The following is a 17351-nucleotide window of genomic DNA, read 5'->3' as shown; positions in this document are numbered from 1 at the left end:
TGGCCCTTTAATGGTTAGCGTTTTCCAAAGGCCACCAATCCGCTACGGATTCGTTAGTTAATGGCAGCCCGTCTACCAATCGGCTGTCAGAAGCGAGATCCTGCCGCCCAATAGTGGTGCGCCGGTGGGTAGGTCTAGCAGTGGAGCAGCGACAGAGCGCTCCGGCGCGTCCCATTGGCTGGATCAAACCCAAGCGAGTCACTGATTGGTCGACGCCCCCAGAGGGTTACAATTCAAACGCGGGCGGGCGGGCCCGCAGCCCTGCAGTTGCAGTCGTGTTCTCCGAGTTCCTGTCTCTCTGCCAACGCCGCCCGGATGGCTTCCCAAAACCGCGACCCGGCAGCCACTAGCGTCACCGCCGCCCGTAAAGGAGCCGAGCCGAGCGGGGGCGCCGCCCGGGGTCCCGTGGGCAAAAGGTGGGTGACGCGGCGTACCACTCGCTGGGCCTGCCATGCCCTAGGCATTGGGACCCAGAGCAACGATTTCTAGGACCACCCCCGTCCCACCTCCTGGAGCGGGAGATATGCGGGTGCAGGAGAACACACCAGGAGCTCGGGGCCTGGCATTCCCCTGGGCATGGGTGCCGAGGGCGGAGACTTCCGGGACTCCCACCTCCTTGAGCGGGTGAGATTTGAGAGACAGGGGACACGCCAGGAGCCCAGACCGTTCTTTGAGATTCTCCCGAAGGAGGATGGGAGGGTAGGGGCGCTGCCAGTCTCCTTCCCGGGTGAGCCTAGATGAAGACGCGCAAGGACCCTCGTATTTGGCGGAGGCAGGGGAAGGGAGAAGTTGACTCGGGCAAGGAAGAGATGCCAAAGCCTGGGGAATTAAGAACATGCCAGAATCATCCCGAGGGAGTCTGGAATTAGGGAGGGTGAGGACTCGCTAGGATCGTCCTGTGGATCTGGTGAGTGTACCCTGAGCTGAGCCTGACCTTGACGAAATGGGGAGCCTCCATGACGGCTCCCCGTGAGAGATTCAAATGGGAGAAGATGCACTATCTGGAGCCCTGGCCCATCCAGACTCCCAGATAACCCCGAATGCTCTTTTTGCAGGCTACAGCAGGAGCTGATGACCCTCATGGTGAGTGACTAAGTACCCAGAACCCCAGCCTTCCACCCAATTTTCAGTAGCCTCCTTTCCTCCGTCAGCTTTTTTGCTAGACATAGGGGTAAAATATAAATGTAATTTGCTCCCCCCTGGGAAGAAGTTCATACACCCCACCTACACCATTTCTTCCAGCAGTCCCTCCTCCCAGCTCCATCCCCCCCACATGAAGTTATCTCTAAAACACTTCCCTGAAGTCATACAAGACCCTCCCTGTCCAGTGTGTCCCTACTTCCTGGCCCCAACCAAGCTTTACCCACACCCAACTCCCCACCCTTCTTGGTATTTCTAGCTTCTGAATTTGGTTGCTTTATTTTGGATCAGAGTGTGATGAGATTAAGGGGAGGCCGGGCACGGTGGCTCACGCCTTATAATCCCAACATTTTCGGAGGCTAAGGTGGGTGGATCACTTGAGGTCAGGAGTTCAAGACCAGCCTGGCCAACATTGCAAAACCCTATCTCTACTAAAAATATAAAAATTAGCCAGGCATGGTGGTGCATGCCTGTAATTCCAGCTACTCGGGCGGCTGAGGCACGAGAATCCTTTGAACCGTGGTGACAGAGGTTGCAGTGAGCTGAGCGCACTACTATACTCCAGCCTGGGCCACAGAGCGAGTGTGTGTGTGTGTCTGTAGAGATGGGGTAACCCCATCTATATCTCTCATATGTGTGTGTATATATATATGCGTGTGTGTGTGTGAGATAATGCATATATGATTAAGGGGAAAGCTCACCCACTGACTTTTGCTGTGCCCGAAAGTGTACTCCACATTCAAGCAAATGTGTTTCCTCCCCAGATGTCTGGCGATAAAGGGATTTCTGCCTTCCCTGAATCAGACAACCTTTTCAAATGGGTAGGGACCATCCATGGAGCAGCTGGAACAGTAAGTGTAGGGCTGGGATGGGTGAGTGAGTCTGGGGAAAGGTGGGAGGTGAGATCCCAGTGAGAGCTCTGCTTCAAACCTTTGGTGGAACAAGACACTCCAGCTGTGACTGTTCACATTCTCTGAGCCATGTGGCCTTGTTCTTTCCCTCTGCACAATAAGAGGGTGGGTTTAAAGCAGGGCTATCTATCTTAGATGTTTTTAGGGGGCCAGACAGCAAGGAAATGGATGGAGTGAGGACTCTGGCCAACAGGAGAGCACAGATCTCAAGAAGGCAGCTTCCCATTGCTGCAGATCAGGTTTAAGATGAGTCAGGAGTCCAAACCTGTGCCAACTCTCCTAATTTTTACATATTAGCAACTAATATTCTAATTGAAATAAAGCACAGAATGCCAATTTTCAATCCTTAGACCAAAGAATCACTGATGTCTCCACCAGATAAGAGGAAAGCATCAGGCTAGGCACGGTGGCTCACACCTGTAATCCCAGCATTTTGGGAGGCTGAGGCAGGCAGATCACATGAACCCAGGAGTTCGAGACTGGCCTGGGAAACATGGTGAAACCCTGTCTCTAAAATAAAAATTAAAATAAAAAAACTTGTAAAAGGCAGTGGGGAGCATCAGAACCAGTTCAACAGCGTGTCTACTGTCTGCTCCCAGAGAAACTCGGGGTTCTAGCACGCCCCTTGTGTGGGGCTTGGGTTGGGATAGGAGGCTGCTGCTGGAGCTTACTCTGCGTCTATTTCTCCAAATGCCAGGTATATGAAGACCTGAGGTATAAGCTCTCACTAGAATTCCCCAGTGGCTACCCTTACAATGCGCCCACGGTGAAATTCCTCACACCCTGCTACCACCCCAATGTGGACACCCAGGGTAACATATGCCTGGACATCCTGAAGGACAAGTGGTCTGCCCTATATGACGTCAGGACCATTCTGCTCTCCATCCAGAGCCTTCTAGGAGGTGACTTTAGAGACCACCCCCTCCCCTCATGCAACTTGGGAACCTCTCTGGACTTCCCGGGGTCAGCCCCTTCTACCCCCTTGACCTCTTTCTCTCCACCCACAGAACCCAACATTGATAGTCCCTTGAACACTCATGCTGCCGAGCTCTGGAAAAACCCCACAGGTGAGTCCTCAGTCCTTGAGCCCAGGGTGATCCCTCCCCCAACCTTCAAAGGCTCCTTCAAACAAAAGGAGCCCAGTGAGTTGGGACCGGGTTGGTTGGGGCAGGGTGGAGTATTGGCAGCAACCCACTTCTGCTTCTGCCCCAGTGCTCCTGTTTGCTATAAAATAGCAATTATTTTATAGCAGAATAAAAATTTTTGGCTATAAGTAATTTTGGGAAATTATTGGGGAGGCCAAGGCAGGAGGATAGCTTGAGGCCAGGAATTCGAGGTTACAGTGGACTGTGATCACAGCACTGCTCTCCACCCCAGACAACAGAGTGAGACCCTGTCTCAAAAAGGGGGAAGGTGGGATTAACCTCTTCCATATTAATGCAGGTTAAGAGGTTGCTTAGTAGAGTGCCGTGCCTGTGCCCGCCAGTCTCGCTGGAAGCAAGCCGTTCCAGGAGAGCTGCCTGGATGGGCAGTGCAGGGAGAAAGCCTGGCTGGGAAACCAGCCCCTCCTTCTCCACCTCCTCCCACCTTTGCATCCCTGGTCAAACTGCCTTTTGCCCACCTTAATTAACTCATCCTGGGCCAGGCACAGTGGCTCATGCCTGTAATCCCAGCATCCGGGGAGACCAAGGCGGGTGGATCACATGAGGTCAGGAGTTTGAGACCAGCCTGGCCAACAGGGTGAAACCCGGTCTCCACTAAATACAAAAAAATTAACCGGGTATGGTGGTGGGCACCTGTAGGCCCAGCTACTCTGGAGGCTGAGGCAGGAGAATCACTTGAATCTAGGAAGCAGAGGTTACAGTGAGCAGACATCGTGCTACTGCACTCCAGCTTGGTCAACAGAGTGAGGCTCCATCTCAAAAACAATAGTAATAAATAGTAAAGATGAACTCATCCTGTCTCCATCACTCACTGAGACCTGCCTGTTCTCTTCTAGCTTTTAAGAAGTACCTGCAAGAAACCTACTCAAAGCAGGTCACCAGCCAGGAGCCCTGACCCAGGCTGCCCAGCCTGTCCTTGTGTTGTCTTCTTAATTTTTCCTTAGATGGTCTGTCCTTTTTGTGATTTCTGTATAGGACTCTGTATCTTGAGCTGTGGTATTATTTTTGTTTTGTTTTTGTCTTTTAAATTAAGCCTCGGTTGAGCCCTTGTGATGTATATTAAATAAATGCATTTTGGTCCTTTTTTAGACAAGTCGTTGCCTTGTAGTTACACTAGGGTTGGAGGTACTCAGGGTAGGCAGAGGTGGAACTTAAGGATGTGGGGCCAAGCAGTGAGGTGACAAGGATTTATTCCCTTGTACCTTATTTTATGACTCTGCATCTGTTTCTTCATCTATAAAATGAGTGTCACAATGATACTTCCTGTCTATGGAGTCGGTGATGTGTACCAGCAATGTTACTGAATGTTGGAGTTCCCTCAGCTGTGTTGCAGATGAGGCTGAGCCAGACCTTACGCTGAAACCTCCTATAGCTGTAGAAGGAACAAGCGTGTGTGTTGGGGAGGATCCCACCACACAGCCACCCCATGTTCTGTCCTGAAGAATGCTCAGGTCACCCTAAGCAGGTCCAGGGCCTGGGGAGACAGCCAGGAAAAAGCCCCTTCCTTTGGAGGACTCTCAGGTCTGAGCTCTGGTCTCCAGACTCTAGCCCAAATCCCCTGTGGAGCTCCACCTCCAAGGGGGCACAGTCACCTCCTGCTGTATATCCCCCAGCAAGCCCCCAGCCCCTTGGGCTGCCTCGTTTCCCTGGCCTGATGAAGTCTCCAGCCTCTGAGCCCCTAGGAGGAAACCCCTGCTGACCAGCTGGGTCCCCGCAAGGGTCGGCAGGTGGAAGAGTAGGTTGAAGTGATAGCCCCTTCTCCCCACCCCCCGCAAAGCCCTTCAGGAAGATCTCCAAAGTAGATAAGCAGCACCCAGATGTGCTCCAGCCTTGCACCCAACTCCTTCAGGTCTGTTAGCAGCCGGTTGGTTGTGCAAGCCTGAAGCGGGGAGGGGTTGGGATTGGAAGTTAGGTCCCTTCATGTCTACAGTTGTGCTCTTAGGTCTCTCCTCTTGGGTTTTTTCTTAATCTAACATGCATACAAATACACTTGGGATCTTGTAAAATTAAAATATTTTCGGTAGGTGTGAAGTGGAGCCTAAGATCCAGTCTGTTTATTTATTTTGGTTTCTAAATAGTTTCCAAGTGATGTCATTGCTGTGGTCTAGTTAAGAACAAAATTTAGAGCAATGTTCTTAGAATGTGGTCCTTCCAGCAGCACCAGCAGCACCTGGAACTTGTTAGGCTAATTCTTGACCCCAAACTGCCCTCCAGGTTCTGAAGGTCTCCCAGGGTTGAAAATCACTAGGTTAGCGGATACTGGAGAAAACCAGAGCTCAGAGCCTGGCACTAAATTAGTCAACAAATGCTGGCCAGGGCCGGGTGTGGTGGCTCGCTGCCTGTAATCCTAGCACTTTGGGAGGCGGAGGCAGGAGGATTGCTTGAACTTAAGAATTCAAGACCAGCCTGGGCAACACAGTGAGACCCCCATCTCAAATAATAAATTTTAAAAGAAAAATAAATGCTGGCCGGGCTTGGTGGTTCACATCAGCAATCTCAAGATCTTGGGAGGCCAAGATTGGAGGATCACTTGGGGCCAGAAATTCAAGGTTATAGTAAGCTGTGATTGTACCACTGCACTCCAGCCTAGGCAGCAGAGTAAGACCTTATCTCTGAAAGAAATGTTTCAAATGCTAACTGTGGTGGATGTGTTTTTGTCTGCCATGTGGTCCTTGGTCATGGTGTTTGGTACCCTAGATGGCCACATGGCCTGCCCTAGGCCAGTCACAGGTCTAAACTGTAGTTCAGATTCAATTGGTGTTCTCTGAAATTAATCACTGAGAGAGAGTAAAGTTATTTTACTAATGAGGTTGCTGAAAGAGAAGGGAATCGGTCTCAGCTGCTGGGGGAGCCCCGCTGCAGACAGAAGAAAACTAAGCAGAGACCAAGAGCTGGGAGCTGGAGAGACGACATTAGCTGAGACTCTGGCCTCCAGTTCATGCTTTGCCATCCCAGTTCAATGAACCAACAAATCCCTTTTTGGTTTAAGTCCGTTTTATTTAGATTTCTGGCACTTGCAACAAAAAAAAGCCTGGTCAGGAAGTATTTGAATTTCTGATTATTATGATTCCCATTTTATTGAATTCCTGCAAGATAAAGGCCCTCTGCTTGGGGGACTGGGGAATAAGTGCCATACAGCCCAGTGATTAAGAGCTCAGACCAGTCTGGTCATGGTGGCTCATGCCTGTAATCCCAGCACTTTGGGAGGCTGCAGTGGGTGGATCACCTGAGGTCAGGAGTTTGAGACCAGCCTGGCCAAAATGATGAAACCCTGTTTCTACTAAAAATACAAAAAATCGGCCAGGCATGGTGGCGAGTGCCTGTAATCCCAGCTACTCAGGAGGCTGAGGCAGGAGAATCGCTTGAAGCTGGGAGGCGGAGATTGCTGTGAGCCAAATCACCCATTGCACTCCAGTCGGCAACGAGAGCAAGACTCCACCTCCAAAAGAAAAAAAGGCTCAGACCAGGTAAGCAGAACTGTTTCAGGATCCTGGCTCCGCCTCCATTTGCCCGTAAACATGTAGACAGTTACATTTAACCTCTCGGTAAAATGAAAATACTAGCACCTACCTCATAAGACAGTGGAAGGACCTTAGAACAATGCCTGGTAGATAGTAAGCACTCAATAAAGGTTGGGTGCTGAACTCACATATAGCCAGGAAAGTTCATAGGTGGAGCACCCAATAGAATAGGAGGGTCAAGGAAAGGTTTTTGGAGAAGGGAATTGAGACCTGAGGGAGATGCACATTCCTTGGATAGCAAGTTCAGGAGTATGTAAGGAGAGGAATACACAGCTGAGAGTGGTGGCTCATGCTTATAATCCCAGCATTTTGCAAGTCCAAGGCAGGCGGATTAGCTGAGCTCAGGAGTTCAAGACCACCCTTGCCAACATGGTGAAACCTCGTCTCTTAAAAACATAAAAATTAGCCGGGCATGTGGCGCCTGTAGTCCCAACTACTTGGGAGGCTGAGGTGGGAGAACTGCTTGAACTTGGGAGGCAGCGGTTGCAGTGAGCTGAGATCACGCCACTGCTCTCCAGCCTGGCTGACAAACACAAAACTCAAAACTCTGTCTCAAAAAAAAAAAAAAAAAAAAGAAGAGTAAAGGATGGGGAAGTCACATAGACATCAGGTCATGATAGGCTGGAAGGCCATATTAAGATACTTGGGCTAGCCTGGGTAACAAAGTGAGACCCCATCTCTACAAAAAATAACTAGGGGCTGGGGGAGGATCCCTTGCGCCTAGGAGTTCAAGGCCTCAGTGAGCTATGATTGTGCCCCTGCACTTCAGCCTGTGTGACAGGGAGATTCAGTTTCTTAAAAAAAAAAAAACTTGGACTTTATCTTGAGGCAAGAGCAAGCTAATGAAGCCTTAAGCAGGGCAGTGACATGATCAGATTTGTTTTTATGTATTTTTTGAGATGGAGTTTCACTCTTGTTGCCCAGGCTGGAGTGCAATGGTGCAATCTCGGTTCACTGCAACCTCTGGCTCCTGGGTTCAAGTGATTCTCCTGCCTCAGCCTCCCAAGTAGCTGGAATTACAGGCATGCGCTACCACGCCCGGCTAATTTTGTATTTTTAGTAGGGACGGGGTTTCTCCATGTTGGTCAGGCTGGTCTCAAACTCCCAACCTCAGATGATCCACCCGCTTTGGCCTCCCAAAGTGCTGGGATTACAGGCATGAGCCACCACGCCCGGCCTATGTTATTTTTTAAGACAGAGTCTCACTCTGTCACCCAGGCTGGAGTGTAGTGGCGCAGTCTTGGCTCACCGCAACCTCCACCTCTTGGGTTCCAGCAATTCTCCTGCCTCAGCCTCCCAAGTAGCTAAGATTACAGGCGTGTGTCTGGCTAATTTTTATATTTTTAGTAGAGAGGAGGTTTTTTCATGTTGGCCAGGCTGGTCTCAAACTCCTGACCTCAAGTGATCCGCCTGCCTCGGCCTCCCAAAGTGCTGGGATTACAGGTGTGAGCCATGGCACCCGGCCTCCATCTCTATTTTAAAATATGTATATAATTCAAAAAAAAAAAAAGATATTCAGGTAGAACCAATAACAGGTAGATGGCATCGGAGTTAAGAGCCTTGCTCCTGTGCAAACCACATAGTGCACGGCGATACTACCTAGGTTATGATCTGGGTGCCTGTGTACTTCACCTCCCTCGGCCTTAGTTTTCCAACTGTAAAGTGGAGAAAGCAACATCTGCCTCTAGGGATGTTATGTGAGTGAATGAGACAATGTCCATAAGGCACAGTATACAGTAGGCACTCAGTAAATAGTAATGTTTACCAAACCCCAGCACTGATCCTGGCTGTAAATAAAAACAGAAAAACATGAATAGGACAAAAGAGGAAGAAGAGAAAAAGACAGATGGAGAGAAAGAACTAAAGCAATGAGCAAGGTGACAATAGAGGCTGGGCTTGGTGGCTCATGCCTATAACCCCAACATTTTGGGAGGCCAAAGTGAGAGGATTCTTTGAGCTCAGGAGTTTGAGACCAGCCTGGGTAACATAGTGAGATTCCATCTCTGCTAAAAATAACAAAAACTAGTGGGGGGTCACCCATTTGTAGTCCCAGCTACTCAGGAGGCTGAGACAGGAGGATCGCTTGAGCCCAGGAGGTCAAGGCTGCAGTGAGCTGTGATCACCTACTGTACTCCAGCCTGGGCAACAGAGCGAGACCCGTCTCATTTAAAAAACAAAACAGGGCTGGGCGAGTTGGCTTAAGCCTGTAATCCCAGCACTTTGGGAGGCCAAGGAGGGTGGATCACGAGGTCAGGAGATCAAGACCATCCTGGCTAACACGGTGAAACCTCGACTCTACTAAAAATACAAAAAAAATTAGCCGGGCGTGGTGGCAGGTGCCTTGTAGTCCTGGTTACTCGGGAGGCTGAGGCAGGAGAATGGCGTGAACCCAGGAGGCGAAAAAAACAGGCCAGGCATGGTGGCTCATGTCTGTAATCCCAGCACTTTGGGAGGCTGAGGCAGGCAGATCACCTGAGGTCAGGAGCTCAAGACCAGCCTGGCCAACATGGCGAAACCTGGTCTCTACTAAAAATACAAAAATTAGCCAGGCATGGTGGTGGGCGCATGTAATCCGAGCTATTCAAGAGGCTAAGGCAGGAGAATCACTTGAACCCAGGAGGTGGAGGTTGCAGTGAACCAAGATTGTGCCACTGCACCCCAGCCTGGGTGACAAGAGCAAAACTCTGTTAAAAAGAAAAAAAAAAAATGCTTGCTATGTGCCAGGCACTGCTATAAGCACTTTGCACACACTAACTTCTCACAACCCTGTGTGTACTATCATTATCCCCATTTTACAGGTGAGAAAACTGAGGCACAGAGTGGTTTAGTTTGTCACAGGCAGTGAGCACTCACACTCAGGCATTCTGTCTCTAAAGCTAAACTACCCCCTACACTTAATTAGCTGTGATCTGATACCTGTTGTATACAAATCACTACAGCAGCAAATAGCCAGTGAGGGGAGGGTTCAAGGGAAGAGATGGTATCTGAGCTGGGTCTTGTAGGTTGAAGAATCTGCCAGCTTATAAGAAAGACAAGGGCATTCCAGGGAGGGCAAACAACATGTGCAAAGTACCAAGGGCTTGAAAATGTACTCCAGGTCCATATCAGGAATAAATTGCCCAGTGTGGCTGTGGAAAGAAAGAGAGGGGCCGGGGGCGGTGGCTCACGCCTGTAATCCCAGCACTTTGGGAGGCCGAGGTGGGCGGATCACGAGGTCAGGAGATCGAGACCATCCTGGCTAACACGGTGAAACCCCATCTCTACTAAAAATGCAAAAAATTAGCCGGGCGAGGCGGCGGGCGCCTGTAGTCCCAGCTACTCGGGAGGCTGAGGCAGGAGAATGGCGTGAACCTGGGAGGCGGAGCTTGCAGTGAGCCGAGATCGCGCCACTGCACTCCAGCCCGGGCGACAGAGCGAGACTCCGTCTCAAAAAAAAAAAAAAAAAGAAAGAGAGGGAGGAAGGGAAGGAATTTGGATCTCATTCTAGAAGCAGTGAGGAGCACTGAACTACTTTCAATGGGGCAGTGGCCAGGTCAGATACTTTAGCTCACTGGTGCTGATGGCCCTCTGTAGAGTGCACTGGCTGAGACCGGGTGGAGGCAGAGATCTGGGGTCAAATGATGAGATCAGAATCTCCTTGGTGAGTGCCTCCACCCTCCCCTACCACCACCAGTACAAAGCGAGGATTAAGCACTTGGAAGAAAAGAGGAAGTAAAAGGTCAAGCAGAAACAATGCTACCTGGCATGGATGGGCACCTACTCCCCCTCTCCCCAGCTAGGGAGCCTGCAGAAGGTGGCAGCTATGACAACATCTAAGATGCCAACATTCCAGAAAAGAAGGACGGTGGGGAAGTGAGGGAGCTTCCCAGCTCCCCAGGGTTCTAGCCTCTCCCACCCCCTCACCCTACCTGCAGTCCCGGGACCCCTCCCTCCGCAGTCTGCCGGCTCACCCTGACTCAACTCCAAGCCCCTGCAGCCTCCTGGAGCCACCACTGCCCCGTCCGTCAAGCTGCGCACACCTAGCGCCAGCTGTCGGGAGCCAGCCGTGAACCCGCAGAGCCTGCCTCGGGCTCCAGGGCCCAGCTCCCTTCCGCATCTCGCTGCTCCTACATCCCGCAGCTCCGACAGCCTCTCCCGGGATCCCTGAGGGTGCTCCAGGTGGTGCCAGCTGGGATGGCGCCCTGGACCGCAACCTTTGAGACCCACTGTTCCCAGCTTTCCCCCCATTCAGGCCACGAGTTTTGGAACATTTGCTTTTATTCCTTGCAGACAAAGACCCACAAGGGGCCGTGCCTCCCTGGTGGGGACCCGGCAGGGCGGAGTCTCCCACATCCTAGGGACACGTGATCTTGGTGGAGGCGACTGACCACTCCTTACTGCACGCCCTCCATCATCTTCAGGAACTCTGTGGGAAAGGAGAGGGAGAGGGTCAGGGGTCCCACTGGGGACGCAGAGGCCAGGCCAGGGCTCCAGCCACACAGAGGGGATGACTTTTTTTTGTTTTTGTTGAGACACAGTCTCGCTCTGTCGCCAAGGTCGCCAAGGTCTGTTGCCCAGGCTAGAGTGCAGTGGCACAATCATAGCTCATTGCAGCCTCAATCTCCTGGGCTCAAGCAATCCTCCCACCTAAGCCCCTGGAGCAACTGTGACCACAGGCACATACCACCACGCCCGCCTTTTTATTTTATTTGTTGTAAAGACAGGGTCTCACTATGTTGCCCAGGATGGTCTCGAACTCCTGGCCTCAAGCAATCCTCCCGCTTCATCCTCCCAAAGTTCCAGGATTTTACAGTCCTGAGCCACCACGCCCCCACTGCCTGGTCATTAATTGATAAACTGCACAGAGTCGTGGGTGCTTCTATACCCGCCCCCAGGAGACTAGGGGAACTTTTGAAGTTATGCCCTGCCCAGCCCACAAGGCCAAAGACACTGCACGGGAGCCAGGCACCAGTGCTCGCCATCCCCTGTGGCTCCCACCCACTCTTCCCAAGCTCCCGTGGCCCTCCCTCACCGTCGAAGTCAATGCGGCCGTCATTGTTCTTGTCTCCGTCTTTCATCAGAGATTCGATCTCCTCGTCCGTCACGTGCTCCCCAGAGGCCCTGAAAATCTCAGCCAGCTCCTCCGGGTCGATGTAGCCATCTGCATTCCTTCAGGTCCAAGGGTCAGGGCAGAGCTTAGGGCCAGGGCGAGCTGCCCTGGCCACCACACTCGACGCCCTGCTTCCGCACCCCCAACCCGGGGAACCCTCCAGCGCTGCCGGCAGGCTCTGACTGCTCAGCCCCTCCCTCGGCTCCCAGGCCCCCAGCGCACCTGTCGAAGATGCGGAAGCACTCGGCCAGCTCCTCCTCGCTCTTCCCCTTCGCGTCCTCTTTCATCTGGCGCACCATCATGACCAAGAACTCCTCGAAGTCGATGGTGCCGCTGCCTGCGGGGAGCAGGTGGTGGACTGAGCCTGAGCCCAGCCACTGCCGCCTTTCCCCACCATCCCCTGCCTCCGAGGGACACCCACTCACCGTCCTCATCCACCTCCTCGATGATGGCGTCCAGCTCCTCCTTGGTGGGTGTCTGGCCCAGCATCCTCATCACCGTGCCCAACTCCTTGACGCTGATGTCCCCACCACCATCAGCATCAAACATGTCAAAGGCAGCCTTGAACTCTGCACGGGAGGGCAGAGGGCAGAGGTGAGGCCAGCTGGACTGTCAGCCTCACATCTACCCCCCCAACCCTGCCCAGAGGCCAACATGTCCCCAGCATACATCCACCCAGCCCCCAGCCTGCTGGCCTCACTCACCAGCGATCATCTCCTCGCTGAGGTAGGACCTGGCCTCAGCCTGCTGGTCCGTCTGCAGGAGACACAGAGAAAGTCTGAGCTGAAGAGGCAGCCCCAGGGCAGTTGCACACCTGAACCCCATTCTTCCCAACCCTCACTCTCTCAGCGCTTCTTGGTCCTCCAAAAGAACAACTTCAAACTTGCCACATAATTGTGTGCCCGCACAGCACCCAATCACAGTTTTGTTTTGCCTTGCTCTGTCACACAGGCTGGAGTGCAGTAGTGTGATCATAGCTCACTGCAGCCTTAACCTCCTAGGCTCAAGCAGTCGTCCCGCCTCAGCCTCCTGAGTAGCTGGGACTATAGTGCACACCATGCCTGACTATTTTTTAAGTTTTTGTAGAGACAGAGTCCCACTATATTACACAGGCTTGTTTTGAACTTCTGGGCTCGAGTGATCCTCTCACCACAGCCTCCCAAATTGCTAGGACTACAGGCTTGAGTTACTGTGCCCAGCTTCTGACCCCAGTTTTTGTTTTTGTTTTTTGTTTTTGTGACAGAGTCTCACCCTGTCGCCCAGGCTGGAGTACAATGGCATGATCTCGGCTTACTGCAACCTCCACCTCCTGGGTTCAAGCGATTCTCCTCCCTCAGCCTCCCAAGTAGCTGGGATTACAGGCATGCGCCAACACGCCCGGCTAATTTTTGTATTTTTAGTAGAGACGGGGTTTCACCATGTTGGCCAGGTTGGTCTTGAACTCCTGACTTCAGGTGATCCACCCACCTTGGCTTCCCAAAGTGTTGGGATTACAGGCATGAGCCACCATGGCTGGCCTGACCCCAGTTTTTTTGTTTGTTTTGTTTTGTTTTTGAGACAGAGTTTTGCTCTTGTTGCCCAGGCTGCAGTGCAATGGCACAATCTCAGCTCACCACAACTGCAACCCCCGCCTCCCAGGTTCAAGCGATTCTTCTCCCTCAGCCTCCCGAGTAGCTGGGATTACAGGCATGTACCACAATGCCCAGCTAATTTTGTATTTTTAGTAGAGATGAGGTTTCTCCATGTTGGTCAGGCTGGTCTTGAACTCCCGACCTTAAGTGATCTGCCCGCCTCGGCTTCCCAAAGTGATGGGATTACAGGCGTGAGCCACCACATGTGGCCTGTGACCCCAGTTTTGAGAAAAAGAGAGGAGACAACAAATTAAGCCCAAGGCCTTCTCACTTGTCAATTGAAGGCCAAGTCAGGAACCCCCCAGTGACCTTAGGCAAGTCACTTAGCATGCATTCATCTTTTCTCTGTAGCTTTTCAGGGATGAGATATCAGGGGTGTGAAAGGGTTTTGTAAAGGCTAGCACCATTCCAGCACTATTTTCCAGTTTTCTGTAGCTCCTAGTGGTGCCCGGTACTTTAATTGTTGCTCAATAAAATGTTTGTTCTCAAATAAATAATAATGCAACACAAAGTTATTGAGTACTTGCTGCACGTCAGGCCGCAGATCAGGCACTGGGACCACCAAGAAGAGACAGAGGACACATCATCCCGCCCCTCAGAGAACTGGCAGAGTCGGAGACTGTAAGCTTCCTTCTTAGGATTCAGTCATTGGAGAAAAGGCCCCTCATGTTGGGCCGAATGTGATGGAGGCCTTGACCTGAAAGTGAGATATCTGCGGGGGTTTCCAGGTCATACCCAAGCCAGGCCATCTGGGCCAGAGGCTTTGGATTGAGGCTGGCAGTGAGGACGGGGTGAGGCTTCCAAGGAGCTCTTCAGCCGGCTGGCTGCCGGCCCTCCTCCTTCTCCCCCTCCTTCCTCTCCTCCTCTTTCCCTGTGCCAGGAGGGCAGGCTATTTTTAGTCAGGCATGGGCAACAGCAGCTGGCCTCCGGGATCTAGTTACTCCTTGAAGTGAAGTGGGCAGGGGGATCTCAGACGAAAACAACAGCTCCAAATCAGAACCCCTCTCTAGGAGAGCAGAGTCTCTCTAACTCTGGTCTGTCATCTTCTGCCCCTTCCCATCATCCTCAGGGCTCCCAGAGCCCTGCATCTGAGCAGGCCCCACACCCTGCCCACCTCCTGTCTTCTGGACGAGGCTTTCTTCTCTCCATGATGATAGGAGGGTTTGCCAGGCTTCTGGCTCACCCCTGCCACTGGCCTGCTGGGTGACTCACTCTGACCCCTCAGAGTCCCCACTGTGTGAAGGAAACAAGCTAAGAGCTCCTCACAGGTCTACGAATGACACTGCTGGAAGTTTCCGAAGGTGAGGAGGCAGTCAGCAAGCCTTGAGGATCAATCTCTGGAATATCCCAGCCCTCCCCTTTCAAGAAAAGTCAAAGGCCTTCCTTTAAGACACCTGGGTTCCAGGAACCTCCATGCTCCAACCTCAAACATCCCAGTTACTGCCCCACAAAGCACTCAGGTCTGGCCTGAAAGAGGTCCAGAGTGCTCCCGCAAGTAAAGGCACAAAGTTCCCTCTTGTCCTTACCATGGTTGCTGGTGACCAGGACTCCTCTGCTGCAGGTCGCCTCCTTTGCACTCCGCCACCCAAAGATGCCCTGGCCTGCTCTAGCCCCCGGGATTTGTAGGGGCACCCTCCCCTCCCACCTCCCTGCTCCCCAGCACTGGAGACCCTGCCCAATCAGATCCTGGGGTCGGCGAGCCCCACCCCTCCCACAGTCTGAACCCATTACCTAATTTAGCCAAGGGCCCTTGCAGAGAAATTTAAGCCTCCAAGCAGGTGGCAGGCCTTGACGTCCTAGATTCTTGTGAGGAAGTCCCGCCCTGTTCCACCGCCTTGGAGTCCCCCCGACCAAGGAAGCACACTAGCTCCAAGATGGTAAGGACTATCAGAGTAGTAAAGAGTGAGGCAGCATGGTAAAATGGGGAGAGTACAAGCCTTGAAGTCCAAAACCCAAGATCCAAGGCCAGCCTCTGCGAGCTGTGTGACCTTGGGCAGGTAGCAGTGCCTCTCTGAGTCATTTCTTCATCTGTGGGAATGGACCTCTCTGTGGGGTCTCCCTCACAGAGAGAACATGGTAAATGGGAACCCAGGTATAAGTCACCTAGCTTGTGCCGGGTACACAGCGTTGATGCTTGGCAAGAGGAATGTCCTGTCTTTGAACCATGGTAAGGGGCAGGGGATAGAAGGAGGGGAAAGTGACAGCTAGGCCACTGTTTACTGAACCCCCCCAATGTGCCACACACTGTGCTAAGCATTTTAACATGATCTCATCTAGTGCTCCTCCTATGAGATAGCAACTATTATTATCTCCATTTGACTGCAGAGATTTGTAAATCATAAAGGTCTATACTCACTCTGTCACCAAGGCTGATGTGCAGTGGTACTATTATAGCTCACTGCAGCCTCGATCTCCTGGGCTCAAGTGATCCTCCCACCTCAGCCTCCCGAGTAGCTGGGACTAGCAGTGCGCCACCACCCCTGGCTTTTTTTGTCTTCCTTTTTTGTATTTTTTGTAGAGATGGGGTTTCACCATGTTGCCCAGGCTGGTCTCGAACTCCTAGGCTCAAGGCATCCTTGAATCCTTGGCCTCCCGAAGTACTAGAATTACAGGCATGAGGCACCATGCCCACCCATGTTGATGATTCTTATTATTAATCCCGACTGGAAGGAAGTTGGGACAGACAGTCCTTGGGGGACCTGTCTAGATGGAAAAATGTATGGAGGGATGGAGGAGAGGAGGATGTGCATTTGGAGGAGAAATAATCATTGAAAGCAAAGATCCTTCTCTCAAAGTTACCTTCTCCATGGAAAGGGTGTTTGGATTCACTTTTTTGGGGTAAGGAGTAGGCAAGGGAAGGTTATTTAAGTGGTAAAGGGGTAGCTGGCCCCTTCCTAGAGCTCAGTGAAGACATCTGGTCATCTGGGGAGTAAAGGGGTGGGCAAAGCAAGTCCAGAGGGAACCCACCCTGAGAATCCACAAGGTAAAGGCTGGGCACTGGGGAGTAGGCAAGACTTGTGGACAGTGACTACGTCGACAGAAAGAGCACCAAGACAACCGATAGCAGGCTCTGGGGCCAGGAAATGGGGGCTGGACACCAAGGAATGCAGATGGACAGTGACAACTGGGCTGCCCCCTTCCCCTATATATAGACATTCCCAAGGAGAGCTCGGCAGGGCTGGGCCAAGCTAAATAAGGCCTCCCCCAGGCAGGCAGAGTGCCAAAGCCTGAGACCCATGGGATTCCAATTTAGTTTTTGTTTTTTTTTTTCTTTTGAGACAGAGTCTCACTCTGTCACCCAGGCTGGAGTGCAGTGGCGCCATCTCAGCTCACTGCAACCTCCGCCTCCTGGGTTCAAGCGATTCTCCTGCCTCAGCCTCCCAAGTAGCTGGAATTACAGGCATGAGACACCATGCCCAGCTAATTTTGTATTTTTAATAGAGACAGGGTTTCTCCATGTTGGTCAAGCTGGTCTCAAACTCCTGACCTCAGGTGATCCGCCCACCTCGGCCTCCCAAAGTACTGGGATTACAGGTGTGAGCCACCACACTTGGCCAATTTTTGTATTTTTCATAGAGACAAGGTTTCATCGGCCGGGCGTGGTGGCTCACACCTGTAATTCCACCACTTTGGGAGGCCGAGGCGGGTGGATCACGAGGTCAGGAGATCGAGACCATCCTGGCTAAAATGGGGAAACCCCGTCTCTACTAAAAATACAAAAAATTAGCTGGGCATGGTGGTGGGCGCCTGTAGTCCCAGCTACTCGGGAGGCTGAGGCAGGAGAATGGCGTGAACCCGGGAGGCGGAACTTGCAGTGAGCCGAGATTGAGCCACTGCACACCAGCCTGGGCAACAGAGCAAGACTCCGTCTCAAAAAAAAAAAAAAAAGGTTTCAT

The 17351-nt window shown here is 52.1% G+C and overlaps 2 protein-coding genes across 4 annotated transcripts; one reads left to right on the top strand and one right to left on the bottom strand.

Annotated features, from left to right (window-relative positions):
• Positions 1-198: 198 nt before the first annotated feature.
• On the top strand, positions 199-4307 carry LOC105496454 (ubiquitin conjugating enzyme E2 C). Of its 3 annotated transcripts, none has more exons than XM_011766881.3 (6): positions 199-416; positions 1056-1083; positions 1905-1991; positions 2598-2748; positions 3059-3118; positions 4051-4307. In XM_011766881.3, exons 1-6 carry the CDS (start codon positions 316-318, stop codon positions 4107-4109), a joined length of 486 nt encoding a protein of 161 aa, XP_011765183.1. In that variant the 5' UTR covers positions 199-315; the 3' UTR covers positions 4110-4307. The 3 variants fall into 3 exon arrangements, with proteins under 3 accessions (XP_011765183.1, XP_011765182.1, XP_070935313.1); XM_011766880.3 differs by lacking the exon at positions 2598-2748 and adding an exon at positions 2749-2953 and having other exon boundaries at positions 228-416; XM_071079212.1 differs by lacking the exons at positions 199-416; positions 2598-2748 and adding exons at positions 483-907; positions 2749-2953.
• A 6667-nt stretch (positions 4308-10974) lies between these two features.
• On the bottom strand, positions 10975-15107 carry LOC105496455 (troponin C2, fast skeletal type). The gene is made up of 6 exons (XM_011766882.3): positions 14982-15107; positions 12529-12580; positions 12250-12393; positions 12047-12161; positions 11747-11883; positions 10975-11140 (listed from the first exon to the last, which is right to left on the bottom strand). The coding sequence occupies exons 1-6, from the start codon at positions 14982-14984 to the stop codon at positions 11109-11111; spliced, it is 483 nt and encodes a 160-aa protein (XP_011765184.1). The 5' UTR covers positions 14985-15107; the 3' UTR covers positions 10975-11108.
• Positions 15108-17351: the final 2244 nt, after the last annotated feature.

The sequence above is a fragment of the Macaca nemestrina genome, chromosome 15 (assembly GCF_043159975.1).
Source record: "Macaca nemestrina isolate mMacNem1 chromosome 15, mMacNem.hap1, whole genome shotgun sequence".
In the NCBI taxonomy this organism is placed as follows: domain Eukaryota; kingdom Metazoa; phylum Chordata; class Mammalia; order Primates; family Cercopithecidae; genus Macaca; species Macaca nemestrina.
The sequence above is the reverse complement of the archived record's forward strand: the minus strand, read 5'-3'. Positions and strand labels throughout refer to the sequence as shown.